Source organism: Convolutriloba macropyga, chromosome 7, assembly GCF_964194025.1.
Source record: "Convolutriloba macropyga chromosome 7, txConMacr16.3, whole genome shotgun sequence".
NCBI classification, from domain to species: Eukaryota; Metazoa; Xenacoelomorpha; order Acoela; family Convolutidae; genus Convolutriloba; species Convolutriloba macropyga.
The window spans coordinates 66,978,391-66,993,026 of record NC_134474.1 but is presented as its reverse complement, the minus strand read 5'-3'; the positions used below and the strand labels follow the sequence as shown (position 1 = coordinate 66,993,026).

The window sequence follows — 14,636 nt, the reverse complement described above, 5'->3', positions numbered from 1 at the left end:
ACCAAACATCAAAATTTCTGGAAATCCTTCCCGGACAATGATAGGCTTGCTCTCGCTTCGGAGCAAATGAAAAAAAAATTAAACAAATGCCCCTCAGATATTAGCGCGCGCAAATCATCTGATTGTACCTGAAATTAATAACAAATCAACAAAGAACTCCAAAGTGGTACAATCGAGGCAGGCACGGCATTGTGATCAAATAATTCTCAAAAGTCAAAATGAGAGACGGGAAAACAACCCTTGAAAACCCTTTGAGAGCTGGTACCCAAGGAAGGATACGAGTGGCAATCAAAAGTAGGGTACGAGTGGAAACCATCAGACTAGTCATGAGTGAGATTGATAAACACAGAAAAACATATGACTAATTGAGAGCAATAGATAAGAGTTGAAACAAATATTTCGACTAGTCTTAGCAACAGACAAGACCTGTGTTTAGTGAGGCTACGAGAAGACAACAAATGACCCATAAAAAATCGCAGAACTCAAAAAATCGGTAAAATTTCTCAAAAATTAGTAAAACCCAAGTCTTGGAAAGAATCAGTTTTGAAATAAAACAATTTAACATACTGGAATACTCCTGATTAGAAAACAATGAGACCAAAAATTATTGAGATTAAGCGACAAGAAATCAAAAAGTACAGCAAACACTTGCAAGCTAAAAAACACTTACAAAAAAATTTTAAAAACGAACAGCGTATTCATAGAAAGTAATAGCTGTCAACTGAAACAATTAAAACATACCCGGCAGATTGCCGGAAAATAGCCGCCGTTGATTCCAATAAGCATGATTCGGATTGACAGAATAGAAGTTATTGAAAAAAAAAATTTTTTGTACAAAAACATTTTTTAAGTCCGATTTATTGTGATGGCATTTCGTAGTTGAACATACTTCTGTTTCTTAGAGAGAGGCTACAGGGGCTACTATCAACACCAATAAGCATTAGAGGTGGTAACTAAGACTTATAGGAACGACGTTCAAATAGCGGGCATCTAAAATTGGGCTTTATGGGTTTATCCCGTTTCTATTTCTGACTTCAATTTTTTATACCGACTCTGTTCATTTTTAATTGCTTTGCTTAGCAACTGATGTTCAAATTCACTTTTAGCAGAATGAGAGAAGAGAGAAACTAGCCTAGAGAAGTCAAAAAGATTTCACGCAAAATGTCGAAAAAGCGGCAAAATGGTAGTAAAGCGAAAAAAAGTTTGACGAAGTAAACATAGCCGGCAGATTGCCGGAATAGCTGCGAAAGAATAGACATGCGTGCCATATAATCGAGATAGAAACAGATACTGATCTAAATTGAAAAAAAAATCGACGCCGCTCAAAAAAACTAGGTAAAAAACATTCAGCGATAAATTAATAAAGCTTGTTAAAATTCTTTCCGCAGAAGCCTCTTATTAGGGACCTTAACTGCACAAATGAGTTCCCTTGACCTTAAACAAATTCAAATTAAACTAAAGTTTTAAAGTGCAAAAGTCATTTTATTGAGTGAGGTAAGTCACGTATGATCAAAATCTAATCACGCAAATAACCTAAAAACTTTTGCTAAAGCGAGTGAGAAATGACGTCACGCGCGCAAATGCCGTTAGTGAGAGGAAGAAGTCATTCAGAAAATTTGACTTTTTCAGCTTTGCTGTGTAAACAAATGTAAAACGAAAAAAGACCGTCAGACGACGAAACAAAAAAAACCAAGAGCACCGCAATATAGCTTCGCTCAGCTTACAGCTTCGCAGCTATAAAAAAAAATACGAGCGCAATAATAGCCGGCTGAGAAGATGAGGGCGGCTACTAATCAATAAAAAAAATCTTGCGTCGAAATTAACCTTTGATCAATAAAAGACTATCATTTGACATTCACTCACGGACAATTTTTCATACCTACTTTTCTCCCTCCTCAAAAATGCGATATGAACAGAAAACAATTTTTTCTCTGTGTTCTTCAGGCTTCTTCAGCAACTTGATCTAAATACTTGCATCCATCCATACATCTCGTTCCTGTTTGAAATGCAGTTCAAAAGATCACCGAAGAAAGGTCCCGCCAAAACACCTAGTCCATTCGTGAAAAAAGCCCACCAATAGACTCCAAATACTTAGGGTTGAAAAAATACAACTTCAGATCAATGATGGCCTCGCTTTCACTTCCGGCCTAATAAAAAATATCCCTAATCAAAAGAAAACAAATGTTCTAGAAGAGAAGCGCAAAAATTTGCATAAAAAAGACCAACACGTTTACAGTAATTGCTATGAATTCGCTCAAGAGCAAATAATAACGAAACTGACAAATCCTGAATAATAACAGTGAAAAACCAATGAATTGAAATTACTAAGAACTAACTGAAAGTCAACATTCTCCAGCAACATCAAACTATGACAGTCAAACAAACGCTTAACCCTATATGCCCAATTATAAACGCAAAAAAGGAACCTTTAACAGAACTTGTGGAAATCTGACAGGCAACGCAAAGTGAGCAAAAAAATCAGAATGTTTTTGAATATCAGATCCGTCCAATTAAAAAAAATCACAATACAACATACCATAATCTTTAGTGACAGCATAAAAACAACCTCAGAAGTGATAAATTAACCATTAGCAGATCCGTTGGATAAAAAAAAGACAATAAGAACACCAAAAAAAGCCAGATTTTAAGAAAAAAACTCACCAAAAAAACTCGAAATAATATGATACCTAAGACGAAAAGTATACTTACCGGCAAAAGTAAGTTAGCACCCTCTATTCTTACGAAGTAAAAATTCAATTGTTGAGGCAATATTATTTCAATTCACACTTTGAAATCAACTTTTGCGCCACCGATTCCCTACACTATTCCTCTCCTACCAATGAAATTCAAATAAAACACAACGTTCAATTACCAGAAATGCGAATGTAACGTTAATGAATTTCAACCAAGTTCCACAGTAAAAAGAAAGTTGTCTCAAAATCTAATGTTTTCATGTTTGCTCAATTACAAATGAGTTTGCATTTGTGTCAAAAATTAGAGACAGAAAGATGTGATTAGGATGAGATATCCTGACAATTTTCTCTTTCTCGTGATACTTGAATGGAGTTAATCAACTTTAGATTGTGCTATCTGGCGAGTTACTGTTGTTTCATCTGAATCTTATAGGTGGGTGAGATCACTAGTGTGGAGGATCAATGGCATAAAAAATTGATTTCAAAATGTGATAAAAAGTAATATTGCCTGAAAAAAATAAACTTTACCTTAAAAAAGGGGGTTCTGACTCACTTTCGTTCAGTATACTAATATCATAGCCGGAATATTTCAGGAAAATAGCCGCCGTTGACCCGCCTGACGCAAATTGGGATTGCAACAAAAAAGAAAAAATAAGAGATAGAAATTGACAGAATATTTCGAAGTGCCAAAGTGTTCTTATTTGGTGTGTAGACTCTTCAAATTCGGATACATTCTAAAATTACATTTAATTCAGCTTTTAAACTGAAGGCTCTTAAGCCATTTCTTTTGATTCTGCTCTTTTGACCTTTGCCGTACTCACTACGCACTACATTACGTAATTCAATGCGTGAAAGAACTTCAAATCCATTCAGTTGAAACAGTGAGTGAAGTAAGTCAGAAGTCAAGCGTGGAAATTGTGACTCATGTAAAACGAAAAATGTGATAAAGTAAAGCGAAAAAAAACATAGCAAGACAAGTCCCGATTTAAAATTCAAAGAATTTTAATTGAATAAACAAAAAAGTAGACCTAGAACGGACTACGAACGAATTGGGATTACCATTTAGAAAAAAAATCAGATAAAAAGTTGAAAGCGAATTTTTTTCGAACACAATTTCTCACTACTTTAAAATTAGAGTGCAAAAATTTCACGCCGCAAAACCACTCGTTTTTTCGCTCCATTTCCTATTTCGGCGTGACCAAAATCACTACTCCAATTTGACTTCAAACTCATGAAAATGTGTCAAAAGATCATAAAAAAACATAGCAGGACAAGTCCTGAATTACAATACAAAGAATTGATTGAAAAACTAAAAATTTATATTACTGACCGGCAGACCAATTGAAGAATGCCGGCGAGACAGAGTCTCACAGATTTAGATAAATCAAACATAACCGACTAAACGTCGGAAGAATTGCTCTTGAATGACTAGTGGGAGCTCTAATCAATTGCAGCCTGCTTCAGTCGGGGGGGGGAGCCTAAATGGGACTAAGAAGTTCTAAAGTGGGCTTCAAATAACCACATTAGAGGTTAACATATACCACTATTAAGATTTAAAGTAAAAAATGACAAGAGTTTCGGCGCACTTTCCATTCGACTTTTAGTATTGAATTGCCGCCAATTGCGTTCAGCTGCTTGAAATTGTGATTGAGAGAGAATTTTAGATCACGCGAAATGCAAAAAGTCAAGGTCGAAAAAGTCACTCGAAAAGTCAAAATTGTCAAGCTCACCAAAATCACTCCTCTAATTTGACTTCAAAAATCATGAGAATGTGTGAACAGATCTTGAAAAAAAACATAGCATGACAAGTCCTGAATATTCAAAGAATTTTCATTGACTAAACGAAAAACTACACCTAGAACGGACTCTGAATGAATTGAAAAAACCATTTTGAAAAAAAAATCAGATAAAAAAGAAAAAAAAACATAGCTGGCAGATTGCCAGAAAATAGCCGCAATAGCTTTGTAGATCGGCAGTTAAAAAATACCCAGCAGATTGTCGGAAAATAGCCGGCGTTGATTCCAATAAGCATGATTGGGATTGAAATAGATATTAAAAAAATTTGTAGAAAAACATTTTTTAAGTCCGATTTATTTTGATGGCATTTCGTAGTTGAACATACTTCTGTTTCTTAGAGAGAGGCTACAGGGGCTACTATCAATGCCAATAAACATTAGAGAGAAGTAACTAATACTTACAGGAACGACGTTCAAATAGCGGGCATCTAAAATTGGGCTTTATGGGTTTATCCCGTTTCTATTTCTGACTTCAATTTTTATACTGACTCTGTTCATTTTGAATTGCTTTGCTGAGCAAGTGATGTTCAAAATCACTTTTAACAGAATGAGAGAAGAGAGAAACTAGCCTAGAGAAGTCAAAAAGATTTCACTTAAAATGTTGAAAAAGCGGCAAAATGAGGTAAAGCGAAACACTTTTTTGTTCGACAAAGCAAAAAAACTAGGAGCGCTATAATAGCCGGCTGAGAAGATGAGGGCAGTGCGGCTATTAAAAAACAGTAAAAAGGACCCAAAAAATCGTCTTTTCATTGAAGGCTGATGTGTTATACTTTGATTATAAATCTGAATGTTTTGCTGCCTCTATTAGCTGCTCTCAAAAAACTTTCATTTGGAGTGACACACCCATTTGACACATGACATATCTCTTTGAACTCAAGTAAATAAAAGTCAATTGCAAAGTGAGGAAGTCATTTTTGAGAGTGAGGTAAATCAAGTGTGACCAAAAATATGATCACGCGAATGAACAAAAAAACACGCTCCACTAAGAGCGAAAATGACGTCACGCACGCACTTTAGTTGAAATTGCATCAACGAATGAACAAAAAGCAGGCTTGAAGTGGTTATGACGTCATATGGTCGTAACAAAAATCGCGACAACGAAATAAAAAAAAACATAGCAGGACAAGTCCTGACGTACAATTCAAATAATTTTCATTGACTTAACAAAAAACTAGACCTCGAATGAACTATGAATGGATTGGAAAAACGATTTAGAAAAAAATCCGATCCAAAAATCGAAAAAACAGTAAACATCAAAGTGAAATTTCCGCATGTGAACAAAAAACCACTATCGAGACAACGAATTTTTGTTCAAACACCGTTCTCTCACTCTACTTTAAAACTAGAGTGAAAAAAATTCACGCCGCAAAACCAATTGCTTTTTCGCTCCACTTCCTGTTTCGGCGTGACCAAAATCACTACTCCAATTTACCTCAAAATCATGAAAATTTGTGAACAGACCTTAAAAAAAGACAGCGCCCCAATACAATTCAAATTCTTTGAATTGTAAAACATAGCCGGCAGATTGCCGGAATAGCTGCGAAATAGACTTGCGTGCCGTAAAATACAGATGGAAAAAGATACAGAAGTGAGTTGATAATAGTTATCGCCGCCGCCTATAAAACTTACAAGTTTATTTCAAAGGAGGTTGTTTTTGGGTGCAAAAAAAGTTTCCCTGTCGCGTCTCGAACCGGCGATCTCCGGATTAACAGCCAATCGCCTTAACCACTCGGCTGTCGGACCATACAATCTGTTTTCTTACAATCAACTTTCTTTTAGGAACAGCAATTTAGGTCACGCAGAAAGCGTGAAATCAAGCGCGAAAAAGCCATTTAAGCAGTGACGAGACAGAATGTTCTAGAACAAATGTAAAACGAAAATGAAGCGTCAGACGACGAAACAAAAAAAAACCAAGAGCACCGCAATATAGCTACGCTCAGCTTACAGCTTCGCAGCTATAAAAAAGAGCTCCTAAATAATAGCCGTTGAGAGGCTGACGGTGGCTATTAATAATTGCTACAAACTTCGTTCATATGCGACTTAGAATGATTCGATAGAACTTACACCACTCCAGCAATGAGACGCATGGGTGGCTAATTATGTATGCATATGCACAAAATCCCGCCATAAAACCAGACACCACTGATTCACCAAGTTTACATCCCGTTCACAATCATAGCTCAATTATTGTCGATGATTAGGATAGTTACCTGGGTGATGTACAAGGGCAAGTTTCTTGTATGCCTTTTTGATCTCATCATCGCCTGCTGTCTTCTCAACTCCCAACAGTTTGTAGTAGTCTTTCCGTTTGCTCTTTTTCAACTCCAACTTTGCATCTTGTAATACTCTCTTATTAGCTACACAAACACAAGTCACAACATTAGGAGGAAAGTAATCGCAGGCATATTGACACATTCATGTAAACCCTTGCCCCATTTTCAAGATATAAAGGAATTGGCTGCCATTTTTTACGCAGAACACGAAATTGTGTACTGAAACTATAATTGGCAGTTTTGGTTCATGCAACTTCACTGTAGAAACTGTCGTGTAGTTATGATTTATGAGTCACATTGATGGAACTAGGTCAGACTAAAAACCTCCCAAGCGCTAACTACATCAAGTACAACGGGACCCAAATAATTGCAAGAAATTATGTTTGATACCAAATATTAACTCAAGGGGAGTTAGCTGAGTTCGTAGCCGCCTTGACCACTACTTGCACGCCCGATTAGTTGTTTAGAAGGTTCCTACTATCCAGTTCTGAACCTATTCCTGGTTAGAAATTTTGGCCCCTGATATGAACATTAGGAATGGGCAAGGAGATGGTATTGTTTATGTTTACTTGGTGTTGGGTTTTTCTTGTACACGTGTTCTGCGTCCCTGACAGCCTCGTCGTACCTCTCTGCCTCTTGTAAAAGAGCACATCGTCTTGCAAAAGCCTTTTCGTAGTTCTCATCCAACTGAATAGCACGGTCACAGTCTTTTATAGATTCTTCTATCTTTTTCAGCTGAAACATTCAGGCTTGTATTATGTAATGGTTGAGTGACTCTGCTTGAAGACATTGAGAACTTTTGGCGTTTATCGAGAACCGCGAAGCGGTTCGAGATATTAAGCCAGAATTTCGAAGTGACTTCTGCAGAGGCATTTAACCATGCTTAAAATACGAAACGCGCACGTTTTAAAATGACGAAAGTCAACGAAATTCAACTTCTGGCTAAGTAGCAACTTCTGGCATTTTGACTTCTGGCACTGCAGACTTTCGGTATTTTAAAATGTGCACGTGAGTGTTTTCACAAATGTTCTCAACATTGAGTTCAAGTGTGCATAAATAAATGACATTCTTACCTTACTTCATACATTATGACAATTTTGACGTGACTTGTCGTTCTTGACTTTGTACAATTGGGATTTTTATTGTACGAAGTCGACGCTCCATGATATAAAATTCAATGACTGAACCATTTTTGTCAACCCGGGTGAACACAAATGTCATCGTGGGCTCAAATATCTATCTAATGTGTTCATGTTTCAAAATAATCTGAACCAGCGCAAAAATAGAAATATAGCCGGCAGATTGCCTGAAAATAGCCGCGATAGACGCTTGTGACCTACCATGAATTGAAACAACTAAAGAAATAAGATTGACAGATCGACCACCAGCTTTTTAATAGACCACTAGACTTTTTGGGTTAGATTCGGACTGTCATTTTTTATGAGACACATAAGCTCTATAAGGAAAAAGCCCCAATGGAGCTTTTTCAAAATTAAAATTCGATATTAAAACTCAAGACTCTGTTACTCAGGAATTAGGGCATATAAGTTTGGCAATACTTAGATGCACACTATTGACCTTTAATTAGTAAATGTTCATAAAATTTAAAATCCAAAAGTGAGTTCAGACGTCATAGGTTGTGTGGTTGCCAAATTGTGCGGCTTCCAACCTTGAGGCTCGTTTCAACTTTCTACATCAGTGATAACACAACCAATACAAAAACAACGGCTTCATGAGTTTTAATTCTCTATATCGGCGACACAATATGTGCACAATTTACTGCCCCGAGTTCATTTGCATACCTCGATTGAAATTTCATCGATTATAAAAGGTGAGGTAGTTCGCGTACCTTTCCGCCAGCGGTAGCTCGATTGCAGTATAATTTGGCATTTGTGATTTTGTTATGTGGATCTATTTCGAGTGCCTCGGAGTATAGCTCGTATGCCTTCTCAGTTGCACCCTTCTTAAATGCCTCATTTCCCTCCTCCTTCAGTTTACTCATCTTCTTCACTTTCTAAACACAAACAGAGTAATAAACATGTGAAGAGAAAACACGAACACCTTCAGCTGAGTTTCAAATTCGTATTAGCTATTTTTAGTTTGTGATCAATCGACTGACACGTCATTCATATTATTGAGTACAAAAATTCTCAGAAAAATAAATTTATATAACAATTGGTGACTTTTCATGCATACTTTTATTGACCTAACAAATAATACACTGATGTATTGTAGGAGAGAGCTTTTTCCTGGTCGAAAAGCAACAAAGCATTACTTTGTTTACAGGAATTAACAGGGCGTGACCATGTCCCGCGGGTCAGGCCCATGCTTCAGCGTCCGGTGACGCTTGATTTGAATCTATATAACCGAACATGAGACCAGTTTACCTAAAAGAATACTGTAATTTCTATTTGCTTGCAGGACGTAACTTAACGAAACAATAGCAAATTTAACAAATGGGAAGATGCAAATCTGCGGAAACTAATCAAAAGGCGTAGTTTAATTTTCCAAAATAAAGGTAACCAAAATTCGTTAGGGTAAAGTCAATTACTTTTCATTCAGTAAACCTCTACGTTGTTATGCTCTTTCTGTCAGAAGAATGAGGAAGATGATAGTTCAAAATTATGACTGAGCAGGGATCCAACAGTAAGTTTTGCTTATTGGCCCCACTACAAATTAAGGGTCTTTTTAAAGCATTCAACGGCGGGTTCAATGCTTAAGGGGTGCTATTTATTACATGTCCATTCATGTTGAGAAGGTGACACAAAGATTTAGAAATGAGCATTCTTATCAGTAAGGAACTGTCTCATGTGAAGAGAAAACACGAATATCTTCAGTTTCAACGAGTTTCAAATTCGTATAAGCTATTTTTAGTTTGTGTTCAACCGACGAACACATCATTTATAATATTGAGTTCAAAATTTCTCAGAAAAATAAAGAAATTTATATAGCAATTGATAAGCATAGCCAGCATATTGCCGGAAAATAGCCGCAAAAGACGCTTGTGGCCTTCGATGGAATTGAACCAACTAAAGAAATAAGATTGACAGGTCAACCATCAGCTTTTTAATAGACCACCAGACTTTTTGGATTAGATTCGGACTGTCATTTTTATGAAACACACACGCTCTATAAGGAAATAGCCCTAATGGAGCCCTTTCAAAAATAATATTGAAATCAAAAACTCAAGACTCTAATATCCAAGAATTAGGGCATATACTTTTGGCACTACTTGGATGCACACTATTGATCTTTAACTAGTAAATGTTCATAAAAATTCAGAAGCCATTTTTTTAGTATGGTAAGTCACGAAATTGACCTAAGAGCAGAACAAACGACGTCACGTACACAAATTTTAACTGCAAACCAGAAGAAGTCACCGAAGTCATCGAAAAAGTCAACTCCGAGAAGTCAGGTCGTAAGAATCATGGAGATGACGAATTAAAAAAATTTATCATTAAGGACAATTCTGAAATTAAACTTCAAACTTCTGACAAACACCGAAAAATCCATGCCATAGAACTCCATGCAAGTGATAATAACATCAAACCAGCGAAAACCTACATACCACCTTTGTCTAGCTGTGATGCAGGATACAAGACATCAATCAGTAACTACTTGTTAGACGACTGCATTGTTGTCGGTGATTTCGTGTCGGTGATTTCAATGCTCATAGCCCTCTATGACACTCAAAATACCGGAAGACACAAGAAAAAATAATGCACGTGAAATAGACCTCTCTAATCATTTAGTACTCAACGATAAAGCCAGCACAAGATTAACTTGTTATTGTAAAAGCTCCACGCACATCAGCCTCGCAAGCTCAATCATAGCAGTGAACATCGATGGGCGCACGTAGTACGCATTAGGCTCAGATTATTTACCAATAATTCCATCCATCACCTGTGACCTCATCACAAACAAACACCACAAAAATTTCATTAACTTCCGCAAGGCTGACGGGACAAGTTCTACAGGCTCTCAATATTGTGGCCAACCATACACAAAAAAAACCTTAATCAAAAGAAACCTTCCATCTGCACTCTAATAGTAGCCTTAGATCTCACCGCTGCTTTCGAGACGGCTATCACAACCTACTACTAAGAGATATTCTCACGGCACCACTCCCAAAGAGCACAAAAAGATGGTTCGCTTCCTACTTACAGGGCAATTTTCTTACGTAGAACATAACAAAAAAAATCACGTGACACGATAACTCCCTACCTAAAAATTTTACACAACTGGCTAGAATCAAGAAAACTCAAGTTATCAGATGAGAAATCAAGAGCAACTGTGTTCACAACCTGAAGCAAGGAGGCGAAATTCGACCCTCACCTCACTATCAACAATTCACCAATACCACTAAAGTCAAAGCACTTGGTGTCAAAGCACAAATTTGGAGAACATGTAAGGAGCACCAAATTAAAAAAAAGCGCAATAACATACTGAAAAAGATTGCTGGTAGCGACCGGAGGTGCACAAAAGAGATACTCTCAGTGACTGACAAAGCTATCGGTTGGAGCGTCCTGAATTACGGTGCTCCCATTTGGGATTCCACAATCAGTAATACAAATTGAAACCACCTGCAAACAACAAAACGTTGCTCTTCGCACAATTACTGGCTGTGTAAAAAATGTCTGACATCAATGATTTACACAATGAGGGTTAAATGCTGCCTGTTAAAGCTCACACAGAAATGTTAGCAGAGCAGCATTTAGCCGGCAGTTATCAGAGCCACCATTCTGATCATAAAACAACCTCTTCAACCACTTTTCGTCCCATGAGACCGACACTAAAGGATACTCATAGGGACCGCGTGAAACATCACACAAACATTTAGGAGCAATTAAAGCGCGAAGAATACAAAAATGCGCTTAAAAGTATTCACCGACACACGGTCTATACTCAGTTGAACAAAGACAGCAAGCAACTAGATACACCTCCACCAAAGATAGCAGAAGAAGAAAAAACGCTGCCACGAATTGCACGTATCCAATTAGCACAACTGAGAACTGGATACTGCCCCCTGCTTAACTCTTACTTGAGTAGGATCTGTAACAATGTTGATAACCGCTGTCCTAAATGTGAAATAACACGACATGACGTAAACAAATTATCAACTGCAGTAAGAACACCACATATAACCCGTGGACCGCATGTCATTCACCATGGCGTAGATGTAGAAAGGTCACCGCACCACAAGCAAGTTGTGGATAGGCAGTCACACTACTACTAATATATTCATTTTATTATGATACAAATGCAACTAGGGCACCAGTTAAAAATAGCAATATGCGCCGATATCCCGCCCAAATTACCTGCGACATGCAACTCTGTGCATCAGCTACAACAACAATAAAAAGACACGATATCCCCAATAATAGCCGCTATCGCTTCGCAGCTATTAAAAAAATAACCCTGACGAAATTTCATGCATATTTTTTTATCTAACAAATAATACACGGAGGTATTGTAGAAGAGGGCGTTTTTGTCCAAAAATCAACAAAGCCCAATTTTGTTTGTAGTGATTTACAGGGTTTGACTTTGCCTTGTAGAGCCAAACATGAGATTAATTCAACCAAAATTACCCAAATTTCTATTTGCCTGCACGCCATAACTCAACGAGACAATTGCAAATATAACACATGGTAAGATACAACTCTGTGCAAACTAGTCACGAAGGGTCGAAGCTTATGTTCGCACACTTTTGGTACCCAAAATTCGCGAGGGTAAAATCAACTGCTTTTCGTTTATCTAAACAAACTTCTGCGTCGTTATGTTCCTGATGACAGGAGAACATCAAACCAATAAAAGTTTCCCTTTACGCTTCACGATTTCATGCCTTCTCAGTAGCTTCAATGAAGCGTACATTAAGAGTGCAGCAGAGCTCTAAGAGGGTTGCTCCATGACCTTAATGCCCTCCGGGCATTACCTGTTCATCCCGTTTTTTGAGGAAAGGGTCTGAGCGTCAGATAAAAAAATTGTTCAAGGGACAGATCGCATAAAAAGCCTGAAAGACTAAAATAATTGCTACAAACTTTGTTTGAGAGCAATTAATCGCCAAATTATTTGACTGATTACCGCCGTACGTCATCAGATAATGTCCCTGACTTCATGTGAAATATTGCAAAAAATAAGTTTTTGCAAACATATGACAGTCAAAATTGAGCTAGTGAACAGATTTCAGGCAATCAAAAGGGCAAATTTCAGGCAAACAGAAAAATCCCGAGGAATGCCTGCTTACCTTGTACGTCTCCATTGACTTCTGATGGTCGGGAGCCAGCCTCAACACCTCAGCTAGAAGTTTCAGTGCTTTTTCCATATTATCCTGATAGTAATGGCAAAGGGCCAGTACAAAAATTGCGTCAGCATTTGTCTCCTTCCTTACAACTTCTGAGGCCAGCTCAGTTGCATCTGTGAATTTGCCCAGCATTGCCATACATTCTGCTCGCATGACTTTGTAAGATGTGTTGGAGGGTGCGAGTTTCGAACACTCTCCGAAATAGTAAACTGCTTGCCTGCAATCGTCGACCTCAACTGCTTTGCGCGCTCTCGCTTCTGCTGTTGTTAAAGCCAGTATCTGTTTACTCTACAAAAACAACACCAACTTCTTTCATTTAGTCAGTTATACCAAAATAAATTTACAGACCAAGGATCCATGGTTAATGGGTATTCCATGGTTTATCAAATTCAACAGATTCTATCAAAAGACTAATATACCAAATCTGCTAGCCAACAAATATTCTGCAAACATTAATATACAAGTAGGGTTCACAAAAGCAAATTTTCGAAAATGAGAAATTGACAAATTGATTGAAAGTTTTGAATACCATTGCTTTAACTTATATAAACTTATATAACTTTAGCGCTAACAGAACTACTAAAAACCAAGAAGAGATGACGAACACGTCAAAAGGCAAATAGTTAAACAAAATCAAAAAAATCGCAAGAAACTATTTGGTGCTAACATTTTCAAAACCATCATTTAGTAATAAAATAATTATTAATTAAAAGACAAATAATGGCACATCTTCCCACAAAAACAAACTTGTAAGATGAAAAAGCGTTACAATGCATTGAAATAATTCTCCATTTCATTAGACGATTCCCATAAAACAACAAATATGGACAACATAAAGAAACATAAAGAAACCTAACACCATAAAAAGATTTCTATTAAGATATATAATATAATTTCTATAATATTTTGGCTGATACGTCTTGAAAACCAATGGCTAAAAAGCTAGAACGGATAATCAAACAAAACTTTCTTTTCTCACTGAAAATGCAGAAAGAACTGAGACCGTGAAAAGATGGGCATAAGATAAAGTAACCTTAAACTGAAGGCAAACCAAAAGTCCTCTTCTTCTCGCCTGGTTACCAAATATAATCTAACTCTTTAGCTCCACTCATGACAGCAATAAGACCCAAATATTTTAAACTAAAGTTGCTTAAGAGCAAATAACCAAGAAAAGTCAATGACATTTTAAATTGGTATCTCGTTAAAAAAATAAGACCCATTCACGGAAAAATTAATTTTCTTGGTTGTTTATTGCAATTAGTAGGGCCTAGAAAGTTAGGCGTAACCGACTAACTTCGGACGAATTCCCCTCAAACAACTGGCGACGGTTAGCTTTGATAGTAGATGACCGCATCGGAGTAGGGGGAGGGGTGTGAGCAGAGTCGGGGGTCAAACGCGCGGGGTTTAGTGTGGTATGAGGGAGTGGACGCGGTGGTGTGGAAGGGGCGCTCACAAGAGGGCCGAAATTGTGGGGTTGCGGGTGGAAAGAAGTGGAGGATGGGAAGTAGGGTGCTGGTGGAATGGGTGGAGGGGCCAATCTCTAAGATCAACCCTTAACACGATGAAACTTTCT

At 37.4% G+C, this 14,636-nt stretch overlaps 1 protein-coding gene across 1 annotated transcript in view; it reads right to left on the bottom strand.

Moving 5' to 3' along the window:
• The window catches only part of LOC142343269 (dnaJ homolog subfamily C member 7-like), a 211,861-nt gene that overhangs the window by 19,286 nt on the left and 177,939 nt on the right, over nucleotides 1–14,636 (bottom strand). Inside the window, exons 5-8 of the mRNA XM_075395057.1 lie at nucleotides 13,007–13,351; nucleotides 8,612–8,776; nucleotides 7,332–7,497; nucleotides 6,700–6,846 (exon numbers count right to left, since the gene is read on the bottom strand). Of these exons, the coding sequence (XP_075251172.1) occupies nucleotides 6,700–6,846; nucleotides 7,332–7,497; nucleotides 8,612–8,776; nucleotides 13,007–13,351 (823 nt within the window). The remainder of the gene's footprint in view (nucleotides 1–6,699; nucleotides 6,847–7,331; nucleotides 7,498–8,611; nucleotides 8,777–13,006; nucleotides 13,352–14,636) is intronic.